The 22,407-nt window shown below is 40.7% G+C and overlaps 1 protein-coding gene across 2 annotated transcripts in view; it reads right to left on the reverse strand.

The window, feature by feature from the left end:
* GRIN3A (glutamate ionotropic receptor NMDA type subunit 3A) overlaps positions 1-22,407 on the reverse strand; it is a 290,587-nt gene that overhangs the window by 35,873 nt on the left and 232,307 nt on the right. For both annotated transcript variants that reach the window (XM_030292703.1, XM_030292702.1), the window contains exons 6-8: positions 22,070-22,215; positions 16,413-16,528; positions 8,010-8,161 (exon numbers count right to left, since the gene is read on the reverse strand). In XM_030292703.1, the coding sequence (XP_030148563.1) occupies positions 8,010-8,161; positions 16,413-16,528; positions 22,070-22,215 (414 nt within the window). The remainder of the gene's footprint in view (positions 1-8,009; positions 8,162-16,412; positions 16,529-22,069; positions 22,216-22,407) is intronic.

The following is a 22,407-nucleotide window of genomic DNA, read 5'->3' on the forward strand; positions in this document are numbered from 1 at the left end:
AACTTTCATCAGGTTGAATAGCAGTGACATTTTAAATTGAAAAAGGAAGGGGTAGGGATGAGAGGGGCAGGAGGCTGTTGAGATGTGACCTAGTTGTCAAGAGCAGAACAGACTGCATGGAAACTCACCCCTCCCCCACCCCCATACTATTTCCTTTGGGTTTTTAAAGATAAACTGGAAAGAAAATTGACCAGTATTAAAGCTTCTTTTTCTTCTTTTTAATGTTTATTTTGACAGAGAGAGAGAGAGAGAGAGAGAGAGAGAGAGAGAGAGAGAGAGACCAGGGGAGGGGCAGAGAGAGATGGAGAGAGAGAATCCCAAGCAGGCTCTGCACTGTCAGCACAGAGCCTGGTTGATGTGTGTGTGACTATGAGATCATGACCTGAGCTGAAATCAAGAGTTGGGACATTTGGGGTGCCTGGGTGGCTCATTTGGTTAAGCATCTCTGACTCTCGGTTTCAGCTCAGGTCGTGATCTCACGGTTCGTGAGTTCAAGCCCCATATCGGGCTCCACGCTGACACTGTGGAGCCTGCTTGGGAATCTCTCTCTCCTCCTCTCTCTGTCTCTCGCCTTCTCACTTTCTCTGTCTCTCTCGAAATAAATAAACAAACATAAACAAATAATAAAAAAAAAAAAAGAGTTGGGATGCTTAACCGACTGAGCCACCCAGGTACCCCGGCATTGAAGCTTCTTGATGTGACCCATGCGATTTTTTTGGGTTTCAGTGTTCTAGTTGACTAACCCTTTCCTCTTCCCCCACCCCCAAAATTAATAGAGGGAAGAATATATCTATCATGAGAAAACTCTGTTTTCTCCGTGAACAGTATTAGAAAGTTTTATATGGGATGCACGTTTTGGTGGTCAGAGATAGAGAGCCCAGACTGGAGGCCAGTCAGTTCCCTGTCCTTCTTCCAGGACCCACCTCTTCAGCTAGTTAAGTCAGGGTCCCTCTAAATGTATCAGCTTGAGAAGCACAGCATTCTCTAAGCTGCACAAGCTACGCAGCTCAATCTTAAGGTGAGGAAACAAGCTTAAGAGAACCTAAGTGATTTCCTTATTAGATGACATTCAGGATTGGGAAGGCCATGGATGGAGAAATTTCAGGGATGTAGTGAAAGTCAAGTTGAGGATGAGCTCAGGATGGAATGGTGGCAAGTTTCTTATGGTGCACTTTCCTTGGTATTCAGAAACACCAAAAAGTACAATGATTTGCTTTTAGACTGCTCCAAAATTTACTTCTCCGTTTCCTTATACCATGTAATCAAGGCCTCTGAATTCCTGAGATGGAACTCCTTTCATGGCAATGTCCAACTTCCTGCTTAGTATGTATTTGTTTCCCACATATAACAACACAAGGAGACACCTGGATTCAGAGGCAGAAAACCTTATAACAATCCGGGAAGATAGGGCTTCGACCGAGGTTGAGACACGTTAAGTAACTTTTCCAGACATAAAGCTGCTTCCTTGTAGTCATGGCAGAGCTAAGATGGTCTGGCTCCCAAGACCAGTGTTGTTCCAGTGGACCTGGTTGTACTCTCTCCTTTCTGACCAGGGCAAGGCATGAGCTGTCTGCCTGCAGGCTGGACCTCCGTGTTCTGGTACAGAAGCTACACATTCTCAGACGGTCAGGCTGCAGGCACTTTCCCCTAGCTATTCCATCCCCATCTTTGTCTGCTACCAGGGGCTGTGCCGTACATTCTTTTGGCCTTCCAGAACACTCTCCACCTTTTCTCACTGGGCTTTGTGCCCTGAGGAGGTCCTCTGTGGACCACATTGACAGGCTCCCTTGACCTAAGGTAGTGGTGGAAAATGAGAAGGTGGGAGGAAACTAAGGTCAGGTATTTATTCTCTGGCCATCTTCCAGCCAGGTCACCATTGGTTGGCTATGTCCCTCACCAAAGGCTATAGCTCCCGTTAGAAAACCCCCTTTGATCCCTTACTCCTGAGTTCTAGGAATGGCTCTCTCCATTTTTTCCCTTGAGCCTAGATGTGGTAATGACTCCTTCACTTCACCTGCTCTGGGACACTACTATTTCTGTTGGTTTCCTTAACCCATACATTTGCAAATGTCTTCTTGAAAACTCTTCTCAGACTATTTGAGAGTGCTATCCATTCTCTGCCAAGATCACTATTTCCTCTTCCTTCTTTACTGTTTCCAGTTGGTTAAAAGGTAAAACCAATTATTTACTCAATCCATTATTTAAAAGAGACTTTTTTGGGGAGGGCACCTGGGTGGCTCAGTTGGTTGAGCATCCGACTTCGGCTCAGGTCATGATCTCACAGCAGCTTGTGAGTTGGAGCCCTGCGTTGGGCTCTGTGCTGACAGCTCAGAGCCTGGAGCCTGCTTCGGATTCTGTGTCTCCCTCTCTCTCTGCCCCTAACCCACTCACATTCTGTCTCTGTCTCTCTCAAAATTAAATACACATTAAAAAAAACATTTTTTTTAAATAAAAGAAACTTTTTTTTTTTTTTTTTTTAATAAAAAGGTATCATTGGGCACCTGAGTCTCAGGTAAGCATCTGACTTTGGCTCAGGTCATGATTTCGTGGTTCATGAGTTTGAGCCCCACATCAGGTTCTGTGAGAATCCACTTTGGATCTTCTGTCCCCCTCTCTCTCTGCTCTTCCCCCGCTGAATCTCAAAAGAAAAAAAGGTATCATTATACACCTTAATAATTTCTTGGAGAATTTTGGGAGTTTGCTAAACTGTGATCTGCTGACTTCCTTTTCCTAGTTTGCAAATAACAGATTTTACAAAACTGTTGCCCTGGAACTCTAAGTTCACTCAGTGACTTTACCAAAAAATTACATTTTTTTCCTGAGTCAAAGGAAAACGGAGGAATTTAAAGTCTGCCATACGTTTTCCCCAGTGGAACTGATGGACAATAAGTTTACTGTGAGCGTAGGCACAACTGTGCTAGGAGCATCGTGAAGAAACTTCTGAGGTCATTTAAAGTTCCTTTGAGAATTGCTGGAGTCTGGTTGGCAGAATTGGACGTGCGATTTTCTAGGTGACTCTGGGGGACCAGATAAAGCCCTGAAGTCCAAAAAAAATGAGTTTATCCTCCAGAGAGACTGCAGCTAGACAGCTCTGGGGTTGCCAAGAGATGGGAGGTGAATAGATCAAAGTCCTCACAGGGGATGAAATACTAATGTCCAATTACTAGAAATAGGAAGAAAACGCAGCTTTCATATAGTGTTACTAGGTGACCGTATCGCTTACTAGCCAAAGTAGGTTATTTTTTCGGAGTGAAAGGGTGTTTAATTACTCTGTGGCAACATATGTAGACTAGGACTGGACATGGAAAATGGAGAGTCGGGCCAGAGGTAAACGAAGGAATGTCCTCCTCAAGGGCACCTGTCGGGAGAGGTACCCTGCAGAACTCCTCCCCCTGGGTGGTGAAGGAGGTGGGACACGTTCATTAAACCGCTATTTTATTTACTCCACCCAAGAAGCCCCTGAAGAGATGAAGAAGCTACGATTGAGCTGAGTTAGTGATTTGCCCTAAGCAAGCTGATGGTAGATGCAGGCTTCTAATCTGGCTTGTCCGATTTCAGGGCTGGTCCTGGTTTCCACACTATCACAGCCCAGCAATGTACGGCATTTGAGGCAAAAGGTATGGGAAGCAAAGCACTTACGTAAATGCTTCCTTCTTCTGACCTTTTCTGAAAGCTTGGGGAAAAAAAAAGCAGGTGGAAATTCATGGATTGAGCCAAGGGAAATCCAGCAGGCAGAGGGCCTTCACAGAGGAGCCCAAGCTCAGCCAATGAGATAAAGACTGGTTTCATTTAATTATATTCTGCCTTTGGGTTCGGTGAGGGAGACATCCTGAAATTCTGTCATAGGTTGTTCAAGACAAATGTGCCGGCTGGTGTACAAGGATACGCACTGCTGTTTAAATGCACACAGGTGAGCATCATCATATGGCAGTTTGCTACTGCACAGACCAGGATGCACCATACTGCAGGGCACCGTTCCTGAGAAAGAACAGCTCCATGCGTGTTCAGAAGATTCCCCGAGGCTGGGGGTGGCCTGCTTACCTCTACACACACAGAATATTCTTTTTTTTTTTTTTTCCTTGTCTGAGGTTCCAATTAATGATACACTTCCCTTCCATTCTCCTCAGTCCTACCTCTCTCCCCCTTCCAAATTCAGCTGACCAGGAGAGAGGGCCCAGGGTGGTCTTAACTATAACTTGATCCTGATGTCAGTCTCTTATCCAACTGCTTCTAATTCACTACATCCAGAATTTCCCAAATGCTTCTCTCCTGAATTTGACCTGCTAAAAACCATGGTTAGAAAAAAAAATTTAGTGTATTTTGTATGCATGACCTGAACAGTTTATGGCTTCTAATGATTATTTGTTATTCAAAACTTATCTTCTTACTTGTCCACATGTAATTTGGTTTTGTTAAAATTGCTGCTAAATTCATAAAAATCCTGGAACATTTATAGTGAAACCTCAAAATCCTTAACAACATAAGTGATCTTGTGGCTACCATATTTGGGCATAGTTCAGTATTTTACAAGCACTATCTACCTTAATTTTCAATAATCCTACAAAGTAGATATTATCATCCCCAATTTGCAGAAGCTGAGGCTCAGAATGGCCAACTAACATGTCCTGTATCACATAGCCGATAGGGTTCAAATCCAGAACGGTCGCTGAAGCCCATGTTTTGAACCATTATGCTGTACTGTAAAGAATATTAATATTATCTCAGGATGATCCACTGGATTAAAGCTAGGAGGGCTCTTGCAGATGATAAAACCCAAACACCTCATTGTACAGATAAGAAGTGGTTGGGATGAGAGAGGAAGCAACTTTTCCATTTATGGAGTGGGTATGGAATAGGTGAGTGATTGCTTATTTGGCATCCATTCTCCTGTGTCCCTCTTCCTAAGGGAATGCTGCTTTTGTTTAGGTCTTCTCTATGTGACCATGTATTTCAAGGGAAGCCATCCCATCATCAGTCCTAGGGGATGAGTCATGGTTGGTCTAATCCATCATGATGATTTCATTCTCCCTGCACTGATTGTATATTAATATTTCCATCATTTGCTACTTGTGTCAGGTTTCTTTTTTTTTTTTTTTTAGTTAGTTTATTTATTTATTTTGAGAGAGAGAAGAGAGCAGGGGAAGGGGGCGGAGAGAGAGAGAGAGAGAGAGAGAGAGAGAGAGAGAGAGAATCTTAAGCAGGTTCTGCAATGCCAGTACAGAGACTGACATGGGGCTCGAACTCAGGAACCGTGATCGTGACCTGAGCTGAAATCAAGAGTTGGATGCTGAACTGACTGAGCCACCCAGGTGCCCAATGTCAGGTGTCTTTCCATAAATGATCTCCTCTTCTCAGAACAAAATAGCAAGGCAGGTGTTATCATATTCATTCATGGATGAGGAAACTGAGACTTAATAGCAGCTAAGTCATTCAGTTGTTAATTGGTAGAGTCAGGATACAAGTCCAGAAATATATGGCTTCAAATTTATCATGCTTTGTGGTAGCTATTTTCATACTGGAATAAATAGATTTATGTTAGTCTCCAGAAGGATGTTCCCCTCTATGTGCCTGGTGGAGTTAGGTTCTGAGTCTGCAGAGTCCTGTACCTCCAGTGGAGGTTTGTCCAGTGGAGTCAGATGGTCCCTCCAGCTGATATCTCAGTCTGATGGTCCTCTGAAATGGCAACAGCCTAGAGGTGTTCATGTGATCAAGCAGGTTCAGATCATTCCATATGGCTGGCTTTGGGGACATGACTGAGAGGCTCCTTTTGCCTTGTCTGATGTCTTTTTTGTCAACTTTGAATCACTTGGAAGTTTTGGCATGAGTTAACCACGGTCACAGCAAATGGTAGAAAACACCAAGTGAACTGCTGCTTTGCACAATTTAAGCAACTGGTTTTTTTCCTTTCTCGGCTGACTTAATTCAGCTACCAGTATCAGCCCAATTTTACTTCATTTAGAAAATGCCATGCAAACCTCTCCAAATAACGATAAAAATGCCTGCCTAACAGGGTTGTAGTGAGAACCAATGAATTAATGTCCCCAGTACAGCTTATGTCACATAGTAAAAAAACAGAACATGCTAGTTCCCTAGTTCCCCATTTTCCTCTTTGCTTCCTTTAAATCTTTGTTCTATGACTATCTTCTCAGTGAGATATAATATGAGGTTAAAAAGGAAGATATGACTCATATTGGCACAGGGATTATAGGCAGGCTCTGGAGAAGCAAGATTTCAGCTGGGAATTTATAATGAGAAGGCATTAGCTGGTAAATGCCAGGCGTAAGACTTTTGGGGAAGGAGGATGTAATAGCATGTGCTGAGATGCCAAGACACAGAAGCCACTGGCGTATCTCTATCTCAAATGGCCACTGTGGTGGGGCTGTAATGAGCCAGGGGAAAGTGGCATGAGATGAGGCTGAAGCTGTAGGCAGGATCAAGTCCCACAGGGCACTGTAGGCCATGTTCTGCATTTCAGATTGTTCCCTAATTAACACGGGAAGCCAATGCAGGCTTCTAAGTTGAAGAGTGATCTGCCACATGGAGAATAAATTGGAGACAGGCAGACATGAAAACAGACAGCAGTTAGGAGGCTTTTGCAGTGGCCCAGATGAGGGATGATGGCTTGAACTAGAGCCATGACAGCAAAGATGGCAATAAACGGGCATACTTGAGACATATTTTATAGAAGGAAAAAATATGGCTTGTTGATGGATACGGAAGGTGAGATGTGGGAGGCATTAAGGATCCTTGGCAGTTTCTGGAATGGACAGAGGCGCCATTACCCAAGATGTGAAGCACAGGAGGAAAAGCAGATTTAGGAGAGAAGATCAAGGGTTCAGTTTTTGACAAGTTAAATGTGAGATGCCTGTAGGATATCCAAGTGGGGATGTCAAACGGGAAGGTAGACATATGGTTCTGGAGCTCAGAAGAGTCTGTGTAGAAATACAAATTTGGGAGTTGTTGACAAATAGAGGCTATATGAAGCCATTATTGTTGTTGGCTATAGTTTTTTTTTTTTTTTTTTTTTTTTTTGGAAATGTCTGGCTGACCTTGTACTGATTTATTTGGCTTCTCTTTTAAATACCTGAACCCATGGTTCTTGTTATATCTTTTAGTCTCCTATCTTAATTATCCACTTTGATGGTTTCTTCCCCATTACATTGTAAAAGCAGAGCACTGCAATAGAAAGATGTAGATTCTGACTATTTGTTTGCCTTGGGGAAATCACTTAGGACCTTTGGGTATTAGTTTCCATCTGTAAAAGAAAGGTATTGGCTGTTTTCAGTTTAAAAAATCTATGATCCAGTAATGAAGAATTACTGGGTAAAGTGTGTCTATTTTTGTAAACCCACAAAAGATTCATCTTTGGACTATCGGGAAAATAGCTTTGATTGGATCTTGAAGGATAGTCTGAAGTCCATCTCGTGACCAGCAATTAACACTTAAACTGAACACTGTTTTGTTTTTTTTGTTTTTTTTTGAGAGAGAGAGAGAGAGAGAGAGAATGGGGGAGGGACAGAGAGAGAGGGAGACACAGAATCTGAAACAGGCTCCAGGGTCTGAGCTGTCAGCACAGAGCCTGATGCAGGGCACGAACTCACGGACCGCGAGATGATGACCTGAGCCGAAGTCGGACGCTCAACCGACTGAGCCACCCAGACGCCCCTAAACCGAACATAGTTAATGAGAATCTCAGATACTACTGCTGTAATTTGAACAGCATTTCTTCTGCACTTGAGCATATTGCATATAGAAGAAAATGGAAATTCAGACATTTACTCATCAAAATAGCATCACATTTAAATATAAGACAAACTTGTGTTATTGCAAATTCCTATAGGAATGGGCACTCTTCAAGTGAAGGTAGGAGTCATTCAAATATCATGGTGAGTTCTAGTAGATGTGATGGCCTGGTTTGTACCACAAGACACATGTAACAGTGCATTTCGTCACATCCTTCAAAGTAAGGCTTTACGAAGCATCAACATTATCAGCACTTTTTCCCTTACCTCAGTGACAGCAAAGCTTCTCTTTCCACAGGGAACCACCTTGTACCATTTGTCATGCAGCACATCCATGAACCCATGAGACTTGTACTGACTGATTAGCTCGGATATATTGGAGGTCAGTGGAGAGTTGGGTGGAAGACCAATGCCATATCCTAGAAGAAAATATAATCTCAGATCAGCTTTTCGCCGGAGAGGTACCTAAGAGGTTGCCACCACAATTGTGTGATGCTGCCATCAGACCTGGTAACAAGGGTAGGGTAAGCTTTCACTATCTTTCCTTCAAAGGACTCAGAGATGTCCAAGGTATGATTACCTTGGATCTGCTGCCTTTCTGAGAAGGAGAGGAGTCTGGAAAGGAGAGGAATGGGCTGCACACTGTGTTCTAGCGGCACATTGTATTCCAAGGCCTTCTGCCCCTCCCTTCAAGGTAATTTTTTTTAATGTTTATTTATTTTTGAGAGAGAGAACAGGAGAGGGGCAAAGAGAGAGGGAGACACAGAATCCAAAGCAGGATCCAGGCTCTGAGGCTGTCAGCACAGAGCCTGACGTGGGGCTCGAACTCACAAACTGTGAGATCATGACCTGAGACGAAGTCAGACGTTTAACTGACTGAGCCACCCAGGCACCCCTACCCTTCAAAGTAATTTTGGGAAGCTATCTTTGAGGCCTTTACCAGGGCTAGGATTCCCTATCCACCTCTCCTAAACCCCTCCTCTGAACCTTGAACACACAAAATTGGATTAATTACTATCTCTTGTTTATGGCATTTTCTTATCATTGGTCACTTTTGTTAGTTTATTAATAATGAGACCATGTAAGCATAGAATATAGCATGAGCATTGAAACATCCACAAAAACATGTCAAAAAAAAAAGAGAGAGAGAGAGAGAGAGAGAGAGTCTGGTAATACCAAGTGTTGGAGAAGATGTAGGTCAGTAAGATGTAGGTCACTTACATGTTGCTTCTGTGAATACAAACTGATATAACCATTTGGAAAATAGTTTGCTATTATTTTGTATAGTTAAACATTTACATGCTCTAACATGAGCAATTTTAAGTACATTCCTAAAGAGCTCCTCCACAACCACATGGGAATATGTACCAGAATGTACCTAGAGGCACTGTATGTAATAGCAAAAACTGAAAACAACCCAAATGTTTTTTAAAAATATTTATTTATTTTTGAGACAGAGGCAGAGTGCTCAAGAGGGGGAGAGGAGCAGAGAGCCAGAGGGAGCCAGAGGATAGATGTGGGGCTCCAACTCACGAACAGTGAGATCATGACCTGAAGGGAAGTCAGACACCTAACCAACTGAGCCACTCAGGTGCCCCCCCCAATTTTCTTTGACAAGAGAATGAGTAAATAAATTGTGGAATGTTTACACAATTGTAGTATTATACAGTGTGAAACATATAAACTAGAACTACATGGGATAATATGGATGATTTCTAGCAATAATGAATAAGAAAGATCAGTCCCAGAAGATTCCAGCATGATTCCATTGTGTAAATGTAAACACATTCACAACAAAACAGTCTATTTTTAGGAATTCGTATGTATGTGGCAAAAGTATAGTTAGAAGAAAATCAAGGAAATGATAAGCCAAATATCCAGGACAGTGGTTATTTAAGGCAAGAGAGGCAGGGGGGAAGACTAAGGAGGAGCAAAAAGGTGGATGTAATGTGTTGTCAGAGTTTTAGTTATCAGCATGGACTCTGTATTCTCACTCTGTGCGGCTTTACTTCCCTTCCAAGCTATTAATTCACTGTTCTTTTCTTTGATGAACCATGTGAAAAAGCTAATTAACTACATTTTGTCTTTAACTATTGGACAGCATGGTCAAAAAAAGATGTTTTGCCCTCAGGATGATTGAGGAAGATAAATTAAAGGTACAGCTAGCTCTTTTTTCACCGATAAAGACTAAAATGCTGTCAAGAATTCAAAGATGCTTCATGAAAACAAACGCTCGCTATAATTATTCCATCCTACAATTTATTTCCAAGGACATTAGCTTTTGTTGTTGTTTTTTTATTGTGGATACACAAATCCTTTTTTAAAAAAATGAGGCTTGAGATACGTTTATAACCAATAAAAGACAAAAAAAAAAATAATCCAGAAAAAATTTGAGTTTTAAAGAGCTGTATGGTGTTTTTCCCCTGATAATTTTGTTTGTTCCCTAACAATGGCAAGTCAAGGAAATGATGACAATGTCAAGAGCATGATTAGAATTTTCCATCCAAAAAGCTATTTTGAGTGCCTACTTTGTGCCTAGTAGTTTTGGTTTGAAAAGCAAGACTGACAAGAAAAGACTTTAAATAGGCAGCCTGTTCTTCTGCTGATGTTATCATTAAATAACATTTTTTATAATAGGTAACTATAAGGAAGTAAGCAGTTTTCTTTAGAAACTTTTATTATAATGAATGCTATTGACAACTCAGTTGTACATTCACTCATTCAGCCCTTATTTACATGTCAGACACAATAACGGTCAAGTGTCTAATAACATTCAATGACTGACTGACTCATGCAATCATTCATTCACTCATTCATTCACTGAACAAATATTTGAGTGAATAAGCACTGTGTTCAGTGGTCAGGATTCAGCAGTAAGCAAGGCAGATATAGTCCCTGCGGTCATTGAATATGTACCTTAACAGGGAGATAGTTTTCACTGCACCATGTAATGATTATACCATTACAAGTGAGATAAATGCCATGAGAGAGAACTGGGGCATATACAACATATAGCAGGAGGAATTGGGACTGTCTGGTAGAAATGGCTTGATGGTCAGGGTAAGTAGGCCAGGTTTGCTGAATATTACTGTATTTTCCCTGAGGCAGTAACTTTCCATGACAATTTCTAATGTGAATTGAGAGATGACTATATACCATGTTCTCTAATAAACTTTTTACGTACCTTACCCCATTTTGCACTTCATGCACTAGATGAATACTGTAGACTATGGTATACAGTTCAGTTAAATCACTCTGGAATTTAATAACAAGAACTAGAACATATTAAGCATTACTGTGTACCAGATAATATTCCATATGTGTCTAGCCCTTATATGAACTTATGGCACAATACGTATTACTTAGAGACTTAAAGATTGAGTAAGTAAACTGCCCGAGGTGACAGAGCTCATAGTTGTCAAAGCTAGCATTTGAAAGTAGGTCTCTTTGAGTCCAAAACCAATGCTCTTTCCATTGTGTCCAGGACAGCATGTGAGCAAGACAAGAGAATACATGGCTTATTTCCTCTTCAACACAGGCCCTATCACTACAGTCATATTGATGTCAACTCCCCAAACCAGGCAATTCAGTAAAAAAACACAATAATCTAAACTGGTGGTTTGTTTTTAGCAGACACAAGTATATATTATTCATAAGCAGATTTTGTTTATAAACTTTTCAATAAATTGTGTAAATATAGCATAAGCACAGCCCTAATAGGTATGTGATTGTACCTATATGAGGGAATTAATTAGCAAGGACACTCCCTGACTATATTGTTTCTCCTAAAAATCTTCTCAAAGCCAACAACCGCAACCTAGGTTAGTCTAATAATGGCAGAACTGTTTTTAGTTCTCATTTGATAAGCATTTGTTGCACACCTATTCATCTGTTCATTAATTCCACAAACATGTTGAATGCGTATTCTGTGCCGGATATTCTGCTGAGGGCTGTGGAGACTTCCAAGTGAAGTCAGACACTAATTCTATCCTCATGAAGCTCATGGTGGTAAGGGGGAGAGGAGACAGACATGAATAAGTACATAATGTGGTAGAAAGTTATAGGACTTTTCTGGAAGACAAGGTAGATGATGCATAAATTCAACAAGGTAAAATATAAAAACCAGATGCGATGAGGAGGATGGATGAAACTCTATGGAGTTCAGAGGAATGCGATCTTGCTACCAGCTGAGAAGGGTAAGAGGAGGCAGGCATCTTAGACTGATTCTTGATAGTGGCATTTGGGGTAGATGAAACAAAATACATGCTGTAAAATTTAAAAAGCTGAAATTAATACTTACGATGAATCTACATATTTTAAGAATAGTTTTTTGGCACTACAACAGAAGTATTAAAAACGCCTCGGGGAAAAAGCTATGTTGAATTTGCAGAGAGACATTTATAAAAAATTATTACATAGGAAATAATAAATATTAAATCACCCTATTCCATCATGTCAATTTGCAATTGACTGCTAAAAATAGATTACTGTCCTTTTTAATTTTCTATTTTAATATGTATATTGAGTATTGGCATTTAAATGATTATTGGCATTAATAATAATTATGAACCAATTAAAACAAACTATGCATACAGAACAAAGGGAGAAATAGGAAAAAAGTTAGTGGTGATTGGAAGAGGTATTTGTTAAAAGACATAAAAATCCACTTTATTCAGAAAAATAAAATAGTAAAACCTTGAAGGTTTCATTTCTGTCCTTTTTATCAGTTGCTTTTTCAAATTTGATTGTGTTCATTGGTCAAAGAATTCTGATTTTTAAATTGCTGACTCAACCTAGCAGCCTGAGTTGCTTTCATTATCATTAGAAACGTGGCTTTGCAATAAAGACGAGGTTGACTATTTTGTGGTTGATGGATGAAGCAAAATGGAATCCTTCAACCCTAAAGATGAAGGCATCAGGCACCCTGGAAATTGGATACAGCTTAATAGCCCAAGAGAACAATTTTCAGAACAGAATCCTGATCTTTTCCCCATGGATAAATCAGCTTTACTCAGCTAGGAATAGTAGAAATATATTTTGGCTAGCAAATGTATTGTTAGAAATTCATAGACTAAAAGAATCTTCCTGAAATATAGTTGGGAAATAGATATTTTGAAAATGAGATCTTAGATAGGGTTAAAAAGACTTCAGGAAGAAAGGTTAATTCATTTTTTGCTGTCTGTCCTTGGAATACTGTATTTAGCTACGCTGGGGTAATGGCCATTGAGAACACATTGTAATAGCCCCAGGTATAAGGAAGACTTTAAAAATAGGTTTCTCTTACCCCCAGAACATCAAAGTGGACAGAGAAGTGTGTGGGAGAAGCTGAGATATGTGAAGGCTATCTACCCGGAATAATTTTATAGGGCATTGGTCTCAATCTATGAATTCAATATACCGGATGATAATAATTTATTGGGCACTATTTGCTTGTCCATGCTTTACCTGTATTATTTTACTTAACCTTCACAATAGCTCCACTCTAGATGTACTATTCATAAACCCATCATGCAGATGAGGAGCCTGGAGAACAAATGAAATGACCAGACCAATGGGGCACAGTAACAGCAGCTCTGTTCTAACCGAAGCGCTCAGACTCCGGCACTGTATTACGTATCAGCGGAAAGCAAGTAAAGGAACAAACTCAAAAACAGGCAAAGGTCTTTGGCAGAAAGGTCACAAATCATTACTGTGCAGTTCCATTACTCTTTCTTCTCATTTGACCTTTATTGTCAGCTAACTCCAATGCATAAATTTGGGACATGTATTCATTTATCTCAACACTTTCTTCTTTTCCAGAGCACCCTATATGTCTTTGTGTCCCTGATGTGTGGTATTTAATATGACGAAAGGCTTTCCACATGCTTCTGAATTCTTAATAGTTTTGGTTTGCTGTGCTGAGTCCTCAGGAAAAGGTTTCAAAATCAAAGTGAAGCCACTGGCTCACATTTGCCTCAGTTTTACCTTTTAAGCCTAAATAAATGCAGAATGGTGAAGCTGGGGGGGGGGGGATCAGTAGTCACAAGCAGTTGGTGTGATATCAATACTATATAAAGTGAAGGTACATTCAACATGAAGCAATCCAAGGACTGTTTTCCCTCTTAAGTTCTCAAAGCCATTTAAGCACTTGGGAAAGTAGGTGCAGACTCTCAGGATCCTTTGACGAACTACATCAGTAAGTGAATTAAGTACTTATTTCAGATTTAACCTAATGAGTTACATCATAGGTAATACATCGTCTATTACATACCTGCTATAACACAGTTGATACAGATACATATATATAAAACATTTCTGTAAGCTAAAAGGGTAAGAATTGGTCATAAATTGCTTTCATGACATTTTTATATAACTATAAGGTCTGATTAATTAATAAGTCCACATCTTTATAAGTTCAAGAAACATATATGTTCTTTTTTTTTTTAATTTTTTTTTTCAACGTTTATTTATTTTTTTGGGACAGAGAGACAGAGCATGAACGGGGGAGGGGCAGAGAGAGAGGGAGACACAGAATCGGAAACAGGCTCCAGGCTCCGAGCCATCAGCCCAGAGCCTGACGCGGGGCTCGAACTCACGGACCGCGAGATCGTGACCTGGCTGAAGTCGGACGCTTAACCGACTGCGCCACCCAGGCGCCCCAGAAACATATATGTTCTTAAAGCATATAATATTTTTTAAAATTGCATTGAGAGAAATATTCCCTAAAAAGTTAGAAGATTAATTTTCTTTTTAAAGCAGCAATCAAGACTTTTACTAGTATCTCGATCACACTGTTTTTTGTAACTTATAAGTATCCTCCCTTTGTGTTTTATCAAGTTCTGTTTGTAAGCTGTGAACTTGTTGGCAGGGGCAGTACTGAATTAAATTTTCTGATTTGCACCTCATCCAGACTAAACCAGCAATGTTTTTTTTTCCTTTTAAAATAAACCAACAATGATGAGAATGTTTTCTATTCAAATCTGTAGTCTTTCTGTTCTCTTGCAGAGAGAGCTCTTCATGCGCCATTTTGTCCTCATCCCCTTTGAAAACAATGTGGTATGTGGAGATGATGGGAACTGTAAGACACGAAGTCTCAGGAGCACAGATGGAAATGTAAACAGGAAACCAGTGGGGAGTTAATTGTGTGGCATCTGGCACTGGGGTCTAGCAGAGGCAAAAAGCCATCTCACCACTGTCTTTTGACAAGATAGCGTTGCACCCTGAAGACAAAGGTGGAGAATGGAGTCCCTCATTCTTATGCCTGCTACAAATGATTCATTGTTAGTAGCTGCTAAAGGCAGAAGGGACCTCAATTACCCAGTGCATCTAGGACAGAAAAAAAAAAATCTAACATCCCTTCCATATCCCCAGATGCCACAAAAAATGGGATTTTTTTCCATTGTTACGTCAAAATGGGTTTATATAATAAATGTTCTTTTGGTTTCTTGCTTTTCTTTTTCTTTTCTTTTTTTCTTTTCTTTTCTTTTTTTTTCAGACTTTGCTATTTCAGATTGTAGTTTTAAGAGAAGACAACTACCACTAAATCTCTCTCTTCTTGAGTTCTATCCCTGGTTCAGGTGGAGGTCATTTTGCTTGGAGAAAAGATTGATTTCTCTTAGGAGAAGCTTGAAGAAACAGCATCAGCTCTTACATTCTCATTCATCACAAAAACAAAGACTGAAGTAAAAAATTTGCTGATACGTTTAGGGAAGACAGAAACCAACTGTGGCTGGGAAATTGGAATCATAATAGTTTTGATACACTAGTTAACATATAGGAAAGAAGAGTTTTCTGGAAATAGGGCTTGTGCACCCCCATGGGACTGTTTCAAGTCAAAGTGTTTTCTGACAAGTGAGCATGGCTGTCTTGAGAGCCAGCATGTACTGTCAGAGAAGGGAAGCTGGGAATTGGGAGATGTGAAATTTGCTGGTTCAAACTATCAGCTCCATGTATCAACTGCTGTCCAGAGTGAAAGGAGAGACTGACAGAGCAATCCTTCTTTGGTTCTGAAGTTTGACTGATTCGTTGATCACGTTGGGAGCCAAAATTTGCTGCCAGTGAGGAGAAAGGCAAACCTGAGGTCCCAAACAAGGTTTTGTTTAGGACTCTTAAAGGTTCCTAAGGTATAGAAAGAGATTTCTTTTCCTATTGTTTTCCCAGCTAGTGGAAAAGCATGTGTTTAGGAACCAGGAGGTTTAGACGATTATTCCAGGATAATCATCTAATTGTGTGATTATGTAAAAATGATGTAATGTCCCTGGATTTTCTTGTGGATAAAACAAGTAGATTGGAGTAAATCAACACTGAGGTCCTTCCAGTTGTAGAATGCAATCATTCTAGTTTCGTGCCGGATTCATTAAAGGATTTGGTCATAAGAAAAAACAGGTTAAATGAAAATTGTTACACTGTCAGCTTGCCACCCCTCTCAGATAATCTGAAGCAACATCATTTGGGTAACAGCAATGTTTTTTGTTGTTGCTTTTTTAGTAATTGGGCGAATAAATTTTTGTGGGGTAGGTGAAAAATAAATTCCTAAGTTCAGCAACTTAATAGCTAAGTGCTTATGAGTTGAAAATGAAAACAAGGGAAGATGAATAGCATTTTGCCTCTGACGTTTGCGTTTCTGACTTGCGAGGTTGGCAAACTGAGCACATCCTGTGTTAAAGGGAATCGAGAGTGACTGGCTAATACCTTCTATAGCAAATGGCTTCCCCACTGTTAGAAGTTTGCAGTCAGCATCTATTGACACTTCATAATCCAGAAGGGCTTTGTCCATGATGAAGGCGTCTAGTTTCTCTGGATCATTCCTATATTTAAGACCAAGAGAAGAAAAGAGAAAAATGATTCATTAATGGACAGAAAGGTTGACAGCTGGTTTTTGTTTAGGGGACAGAAACCTGGACACAAAGGACAGCCCAATCTAGGTAGCTGCTGACTCAGCCTGTTGACAACTCCCTGACCCGTAGAGAACAGAGCAGGGGAAACAGATACTCTTCTAAGACAGCATGACATCTTTCCAATGGTTTATCTACCATTTCCTTTTATTACTACTAAATCCAACAACAAAGCCAGAGCAACTCTGAATTAAAGGGAAAGGTTCATTTCTCTCTCTTTTTTAAATTAATTTATTTACTTTGAGAAAGAGAGAGAGCACAAGCAGGGGAGGGGAAGAGAGAGAAAGAGGGAGAAAGAATCCCTAGCAGGCTCTGCACTGTTAGCGTGGAGCCTTACACAGGACTCGAACTCATGAACCTTGAGACCATGAGCTGAGCCAAAACTAAGAGCTGGACTCTTAACTGACTGACCACCCAGGTGCCCCACAGTTCATTTCTCTTACATTAACTGAATGACTCCTTTGTGTGAGACATGGTATTTATTATTCTCTGCACCCTGTATCACTCATAATGACTCTGAAGTGGTTGGTATTATCCCATTCTAGCAGATGACAAGGCTCAGAGAGTCAAAGTACAGGTTGCATGCAGGTTGATCCAGGTTACATAGCTAGTAAGTGTTGGAACCAGTTGGTCTCATTAATCAATATATGGAAAATTTTATTTTTTTCTGTTATGATCACTATCATATTCTTCAGAGATCAGACATCATTTCATATTTAGGAATACATATTAAGGAAATACAAATATGAGATCTGGCACTCCTAGGGAAAAGATGGTTGAGGTCTCTTTAAAGCCCATGAGCTAGCATTCAATAAATAGGGAGGGGAAGCACAGGTAATAGATCTCAATGATCTGCTTTATTAATATACCTCCAGAGAATCACGTTTCACTCCCATCCTAGGAGGTGGTTCAGGCAAGAATCATTTAAGGTAGGTGTCCCTGGCCTGTATCAGTGAATCAGACGTGGACTGGGCTCAAGATGCCAACAGATGCCTTGTGCGTTCTTCATGTGTTCTCCCCATTTTTTGACTGTAGGCACAGAGATGGTGCAGAGGAAGAGGAAGATGTTTGAGCATTGGATGAGTTCCCATTTAGAAAGGAGGCAAGGAAGGAGGAGTTTCCAAAGTAACTATTTACAGTGTATGCAATGACTCTTGTTTTCAGCCACCTCAAATCGTTTTTGGAAAGTTATAGGACATACATCCATTTGAGAAAGGCTTTCCGACCCTCAGGGCTGTCCAACCATTTTAGCAAAGAGAACAACCCTGCTCTATTCCATCTGGGCTCAGTCATTCCTCTCTTAGAGCCAAAGATGAGTCTCTTGGAATTCGGTACAGTGGAGTGGCCTCAAACTCAGAATAGAACATGGCTAGGGCCCATCAAAAATCTAAAAGCAAAAGACACCCATAGACCCCTCTAAGATTCATCAGTGGGAAGGAAGTACATATTTACATGGACACAGAGTAAACAGATCAACTTCCCTTCTTAATGCCAATGACCACTGCTTCCTCTTTTTGCTCTTCCAGGAAGTGAACAGCTTATTCAAAATGCATTCCCTTTTCCAGGGGTATTGGATTTAAGTCGCAATGAGGACTGTCTTTAACGTTAACCAAAATAAAAAAACATCTCTCAGCTCCACAGCTGTGGGAAGCTTCAGAAAGGGTTGAGGATGTGAACTGTCTCCTAGGAGCTGATGATGAGGAACCTTAATGGAATCTTGGCAATAAAATAAAAATCAAGCTGAAAGATGTTTCTCCAATAAAAGTTTTACTGCCACAGAAACAGAATGTACCTTGGGAGCTACACAGCAACAAGTTACCATTTACCAACACTCTGCAAATATTTGAGGTAGCAGTAACAATAGAAAAAAATTGGGGTTCAGTTTTTCTAACCAGTAATTGCTGAGGTCCAGTCTCAATGGTATCCTTAAATAATTACTCTTGATTTTGGACTGCAAAGTGGAGTTAGTTATGACAGGTGTCTATGGCACAGGAAGGCAAAAAGCAATTAGCTCACAGACTCCCATGGGGCCCTGAATCACTGTGAGGATGTGGCTGGGTGTGATCCAGGTATAAGCAGCTTCTAGACTGGCTGAATCATCCTTACAGTTGGCAGGGCCCCTGGTTGTTTTTCCCATTATAGAATCCTGCTGTCTTTTTGAGAGTTCACTTAATAATACCCACACCACAAAATAATACATACACGACAATAATACATATACTATAGGTGACTCTAGAGGTTGTGTTCTGCAGGTCAGGGCTCTGGGATATTGGGGCGGGGGCGGTAATACAAGGACTGTGGTTTCTTGGAGTCGTGGCCGAGAGCATACCCAGTGACTGGGCCAAAAGTGGAGAGAGAAGCCCAAAGATAAGGAGTCAGAGGGCATTAATGGTAAATTCTGCCTGTATAACAATTTCACCTACCTCCATCAGCGAACCACCTGGGGAGCTTATTCAAATGCAGTTTCTGAGATGGGATCTGACTGTCTGCATTTCTCACAAACTCCCAAGTGCTAACTGGAACATGGATGTTGCTGGAACATGGACTATTCTTTGAATATCAAGGACCTGCTTTTCTGTTATGGTTCCTAGACTGGCCTGCAGCAGTGATTGGATTCTAGGCACCTGGTTCTAATCCAGACTCTGCCACTTGCTAGTTAGATTGCCATGGACAAGTTGCTTCTTTAAGGTCTCAGTGTCTTCATCTGTGCCTGCTTTTCTTTTATTTATTTATTTATTTATTTATTTATTTATTTAACACCCAAATCAGTTAGCATATAGTGCAACAATGATTTGCTATATATAATCTATATATATATAGATTATATTATATATAATTATATATATTATCTATATATAATATATATTATATATAGATTATTATATATATAGCTATATATAATCTATGAGTAGCTTCCTTAATGCCCCTTACCCATTTAGCCCATCCCCCACCCACCCCCTCCAGTAACCCTCTGTTTGTGCTCTATTTAACAGTCTCTTATGTTCTGTCCCCCTCCCTGTTTTTATATTATTTTTGCTTCCTTTATGTTCATCTGTTTTGTATCTTAAAGTCCTCATATGAGTGAAGTCATATGATATTTATCTTTCTCTGATTGACTAATTTCACTTAGCATAATACCCTCTAGTTCCATCCACGTAGTTGCAAATGGCAAGATTTTATCCTTTTTTTTTTTAATTTTTTAATGTATTTTTATTTATTTTTTGAAGGAGAGAGAGAGAGAGAGAGACAGAGCATGAGCAGGGGAGGAGCAGAGAGAGAGGAAGACACAGAATTAGGAGCAGGCTCTAGGCTCTATGCTGTCAGCAAAGAGCCCAACATGGGGCTCGAACCCATAAACTGTGAGATCATGACCTGAGCTGAAGTCAGATGCTCATGACTGAGCCACCCAGGCGCCCCAAGATTTCATTCTTTTTGATCGCCAAGTAATACTCCATTGTATATATATATACCACATCTTCTTTATCCATTCATCCATTAATGGACCTTTGGTCTCTTTCCATACTTTGGATATTGTTGACAGTGCTGCTATAAACATTGGGTGCATGTGCCCCTTCGAAACAGCACCTGTATCCCTTGGATAAATACCTAGTAGTGCAACTGTGGGGTCGTAGGGTAGTTCTATTTTTATTTTTTTGAGAAACCTCCATACTGTTTTCCAGAGTGGCTGTACCAGCTTGCATTCCCACCAGCAGTGCAAAAGAGATCCTCTTTCTCCACATTCTTGCAACATCTGTTGTTGCCTGAGTTGTTAATGTTAGCCATTTTGACAGGTGTGAGGTGGCATCTCATTGTGGTTTCGATTTGTATTTCTGTGATGATGAGTGATGTTGAGCATTTTTTCATGTGTCAGTTGTGTACCTGCTTTTCTAACGAGTTCATCTCTCCAGACTAGAGTGGAGACAACTCTGAGCACCAGGGCCTTCTCAGGTGAAGCTTCCAGAATAAATGAATAGCTTGAGTCAAGTGGACCTGGGGACTGCCACAGTAGTGGCTCATCTTGCTCTTTCACACTGCCAAAAGAGCCCAGTTTGTCAGATTACTATCTAGCTGGAAGCCACTGCCATCTCCCTGACATCTTACTCTCTCTCTCAGCCATGAATCTGCTTGAAGTACAGAAGAGTACTGAAGAAGGGCTGGAAGGCAAAGGAGCACTACACTCTGTGTTACAGATGGACTCTAACATTTTAGTGTTCTTGCAAAACTGATAGTGCCATTTCCTAGTGCTTACACACCCTACAGAATGTTATAAATCTGAGAACCCAAGGCTTCCTCTCTAGACTCTGTAAAAAGTCTGTAAGTAGTTTTAGGGGCCTGTCACCAGAATCCTTGAGAAACATAAAGCCCTTATGTCCCATGAAGCTATTTATTTATTTCTCTTATTTTTTTATAAAATTAATTTATTCTGGGGGGGAGAGAGAGAAAGAGAGAGAATGAGCAGGGGAGGGGCAGAGGATCTGAGGTGGGCTCTGCACTGACAGCAGAAAGCCTGATGTGGGGCTTGAACTCACAAACTCTAAGATCATGACCTGAGCTGAAGTCAGATGCTTAACTGACTGAGCCACCCAGGTGCCCCTATTTCCCTTCTTCCTTAAAAGAGAATTTGAAGTGGCAAGTCCCTTCATCCATTGGGAGGATTACTGTGGTTCACCATAGATAAACCAGTTTCCTGGGCAGCACAATTTTAGGGGTTGGAGGCTGGAATGTATGTCATTGTCCTGAGACCATCAGGCACAAGGGAGATGGGACTGCTCACCCTCATGCTGTGGTGCCTATCAGGAGCCATTCATCCCCTTCTCCCAGGCAGACTACATGAGCGAATCCCTAACTGCACCATCCTCCTTTGCATTCAGCTTCGTTGAATTACAGGCTCTGATAATCTGCCATGGCAATGTGATTGCTCTTGATTGCTTCTCATAAATTCTGATGAGAAGAATGCAGGCATGGGAATCATTGCCTTTTATCTTATTTCCTTTCTACAGGAAATCTCTAAGATAAGTTCCATTTCCTTATGGCCAAAGGAGACAGTCCATGGGCTTAGAGATTCACCGTGCAGGGAAGGGTTGCCTTGGGACACTTTATCCTCTGGCCACATTCCCTGACTGTGTGATCATTTCAGCACCATTGTTTCCTCGGTGATGTCAAGCCAACATTTACTTCCCCCACCATCTGCTACGCTAATGACCCCACTGGCACTTTGAGCAAAGCTACTGCCAACTGGGGACTATCTATGCAGGTAACTAGTAATCTAGGTCACATAATTAAATGCACACTATTCCATACTGCCTTCTCAATCTCACACAGTGTGAGGCATTACTGAACACAAAGTGGGTATATTTAGCTGTCATTTTAAAAAGCCAACACATACTATATATATTGGTAGCTAAGACATCTCTTTCAGTGAGAACTTTTTGAACCCAAGAGGTTGACACTCACTTCAAAAACTCCACTCCATCAGGGGTAGCTGGGACGTTGTACCTTCTCATATACTCATGCATCTCTGGGAAGCTTTGCCTCACATAATCTTCAGCACTGCTTTCCCGGACAGTTCCAAAGCGGAACCCTTGAGAGGGATGATGTAGCTATGAGGGAGGAAAAAAAAAAAAGATATTTAATATAAATTACTCTTAGAATTGTTTTCAAAATTTTCTTCTTCCATCATTCTTTGGGACCTAATAGTGATTTAGAATTTTCCAAACACACATCGTCATTAACATGTACACAGAAATGTGCAGATACGTACCTGCTCTTTCATATCCTAGCTTTCACGTAAG

The sequence above is a fragment of the Lynx canadensis genome, chromosome D4 (genome assembly GCF_007474595.2).
Source record: "Lynx canadensis isolate LIC74 chromosome D4, mLynCan4.pri.v2, whole genome shotgun sequence".
NCBI lineage: Eukaryota > Metazoa > Chordata > Mammalia > Carnivora > Felidae > Lynx > Lynx canadensis.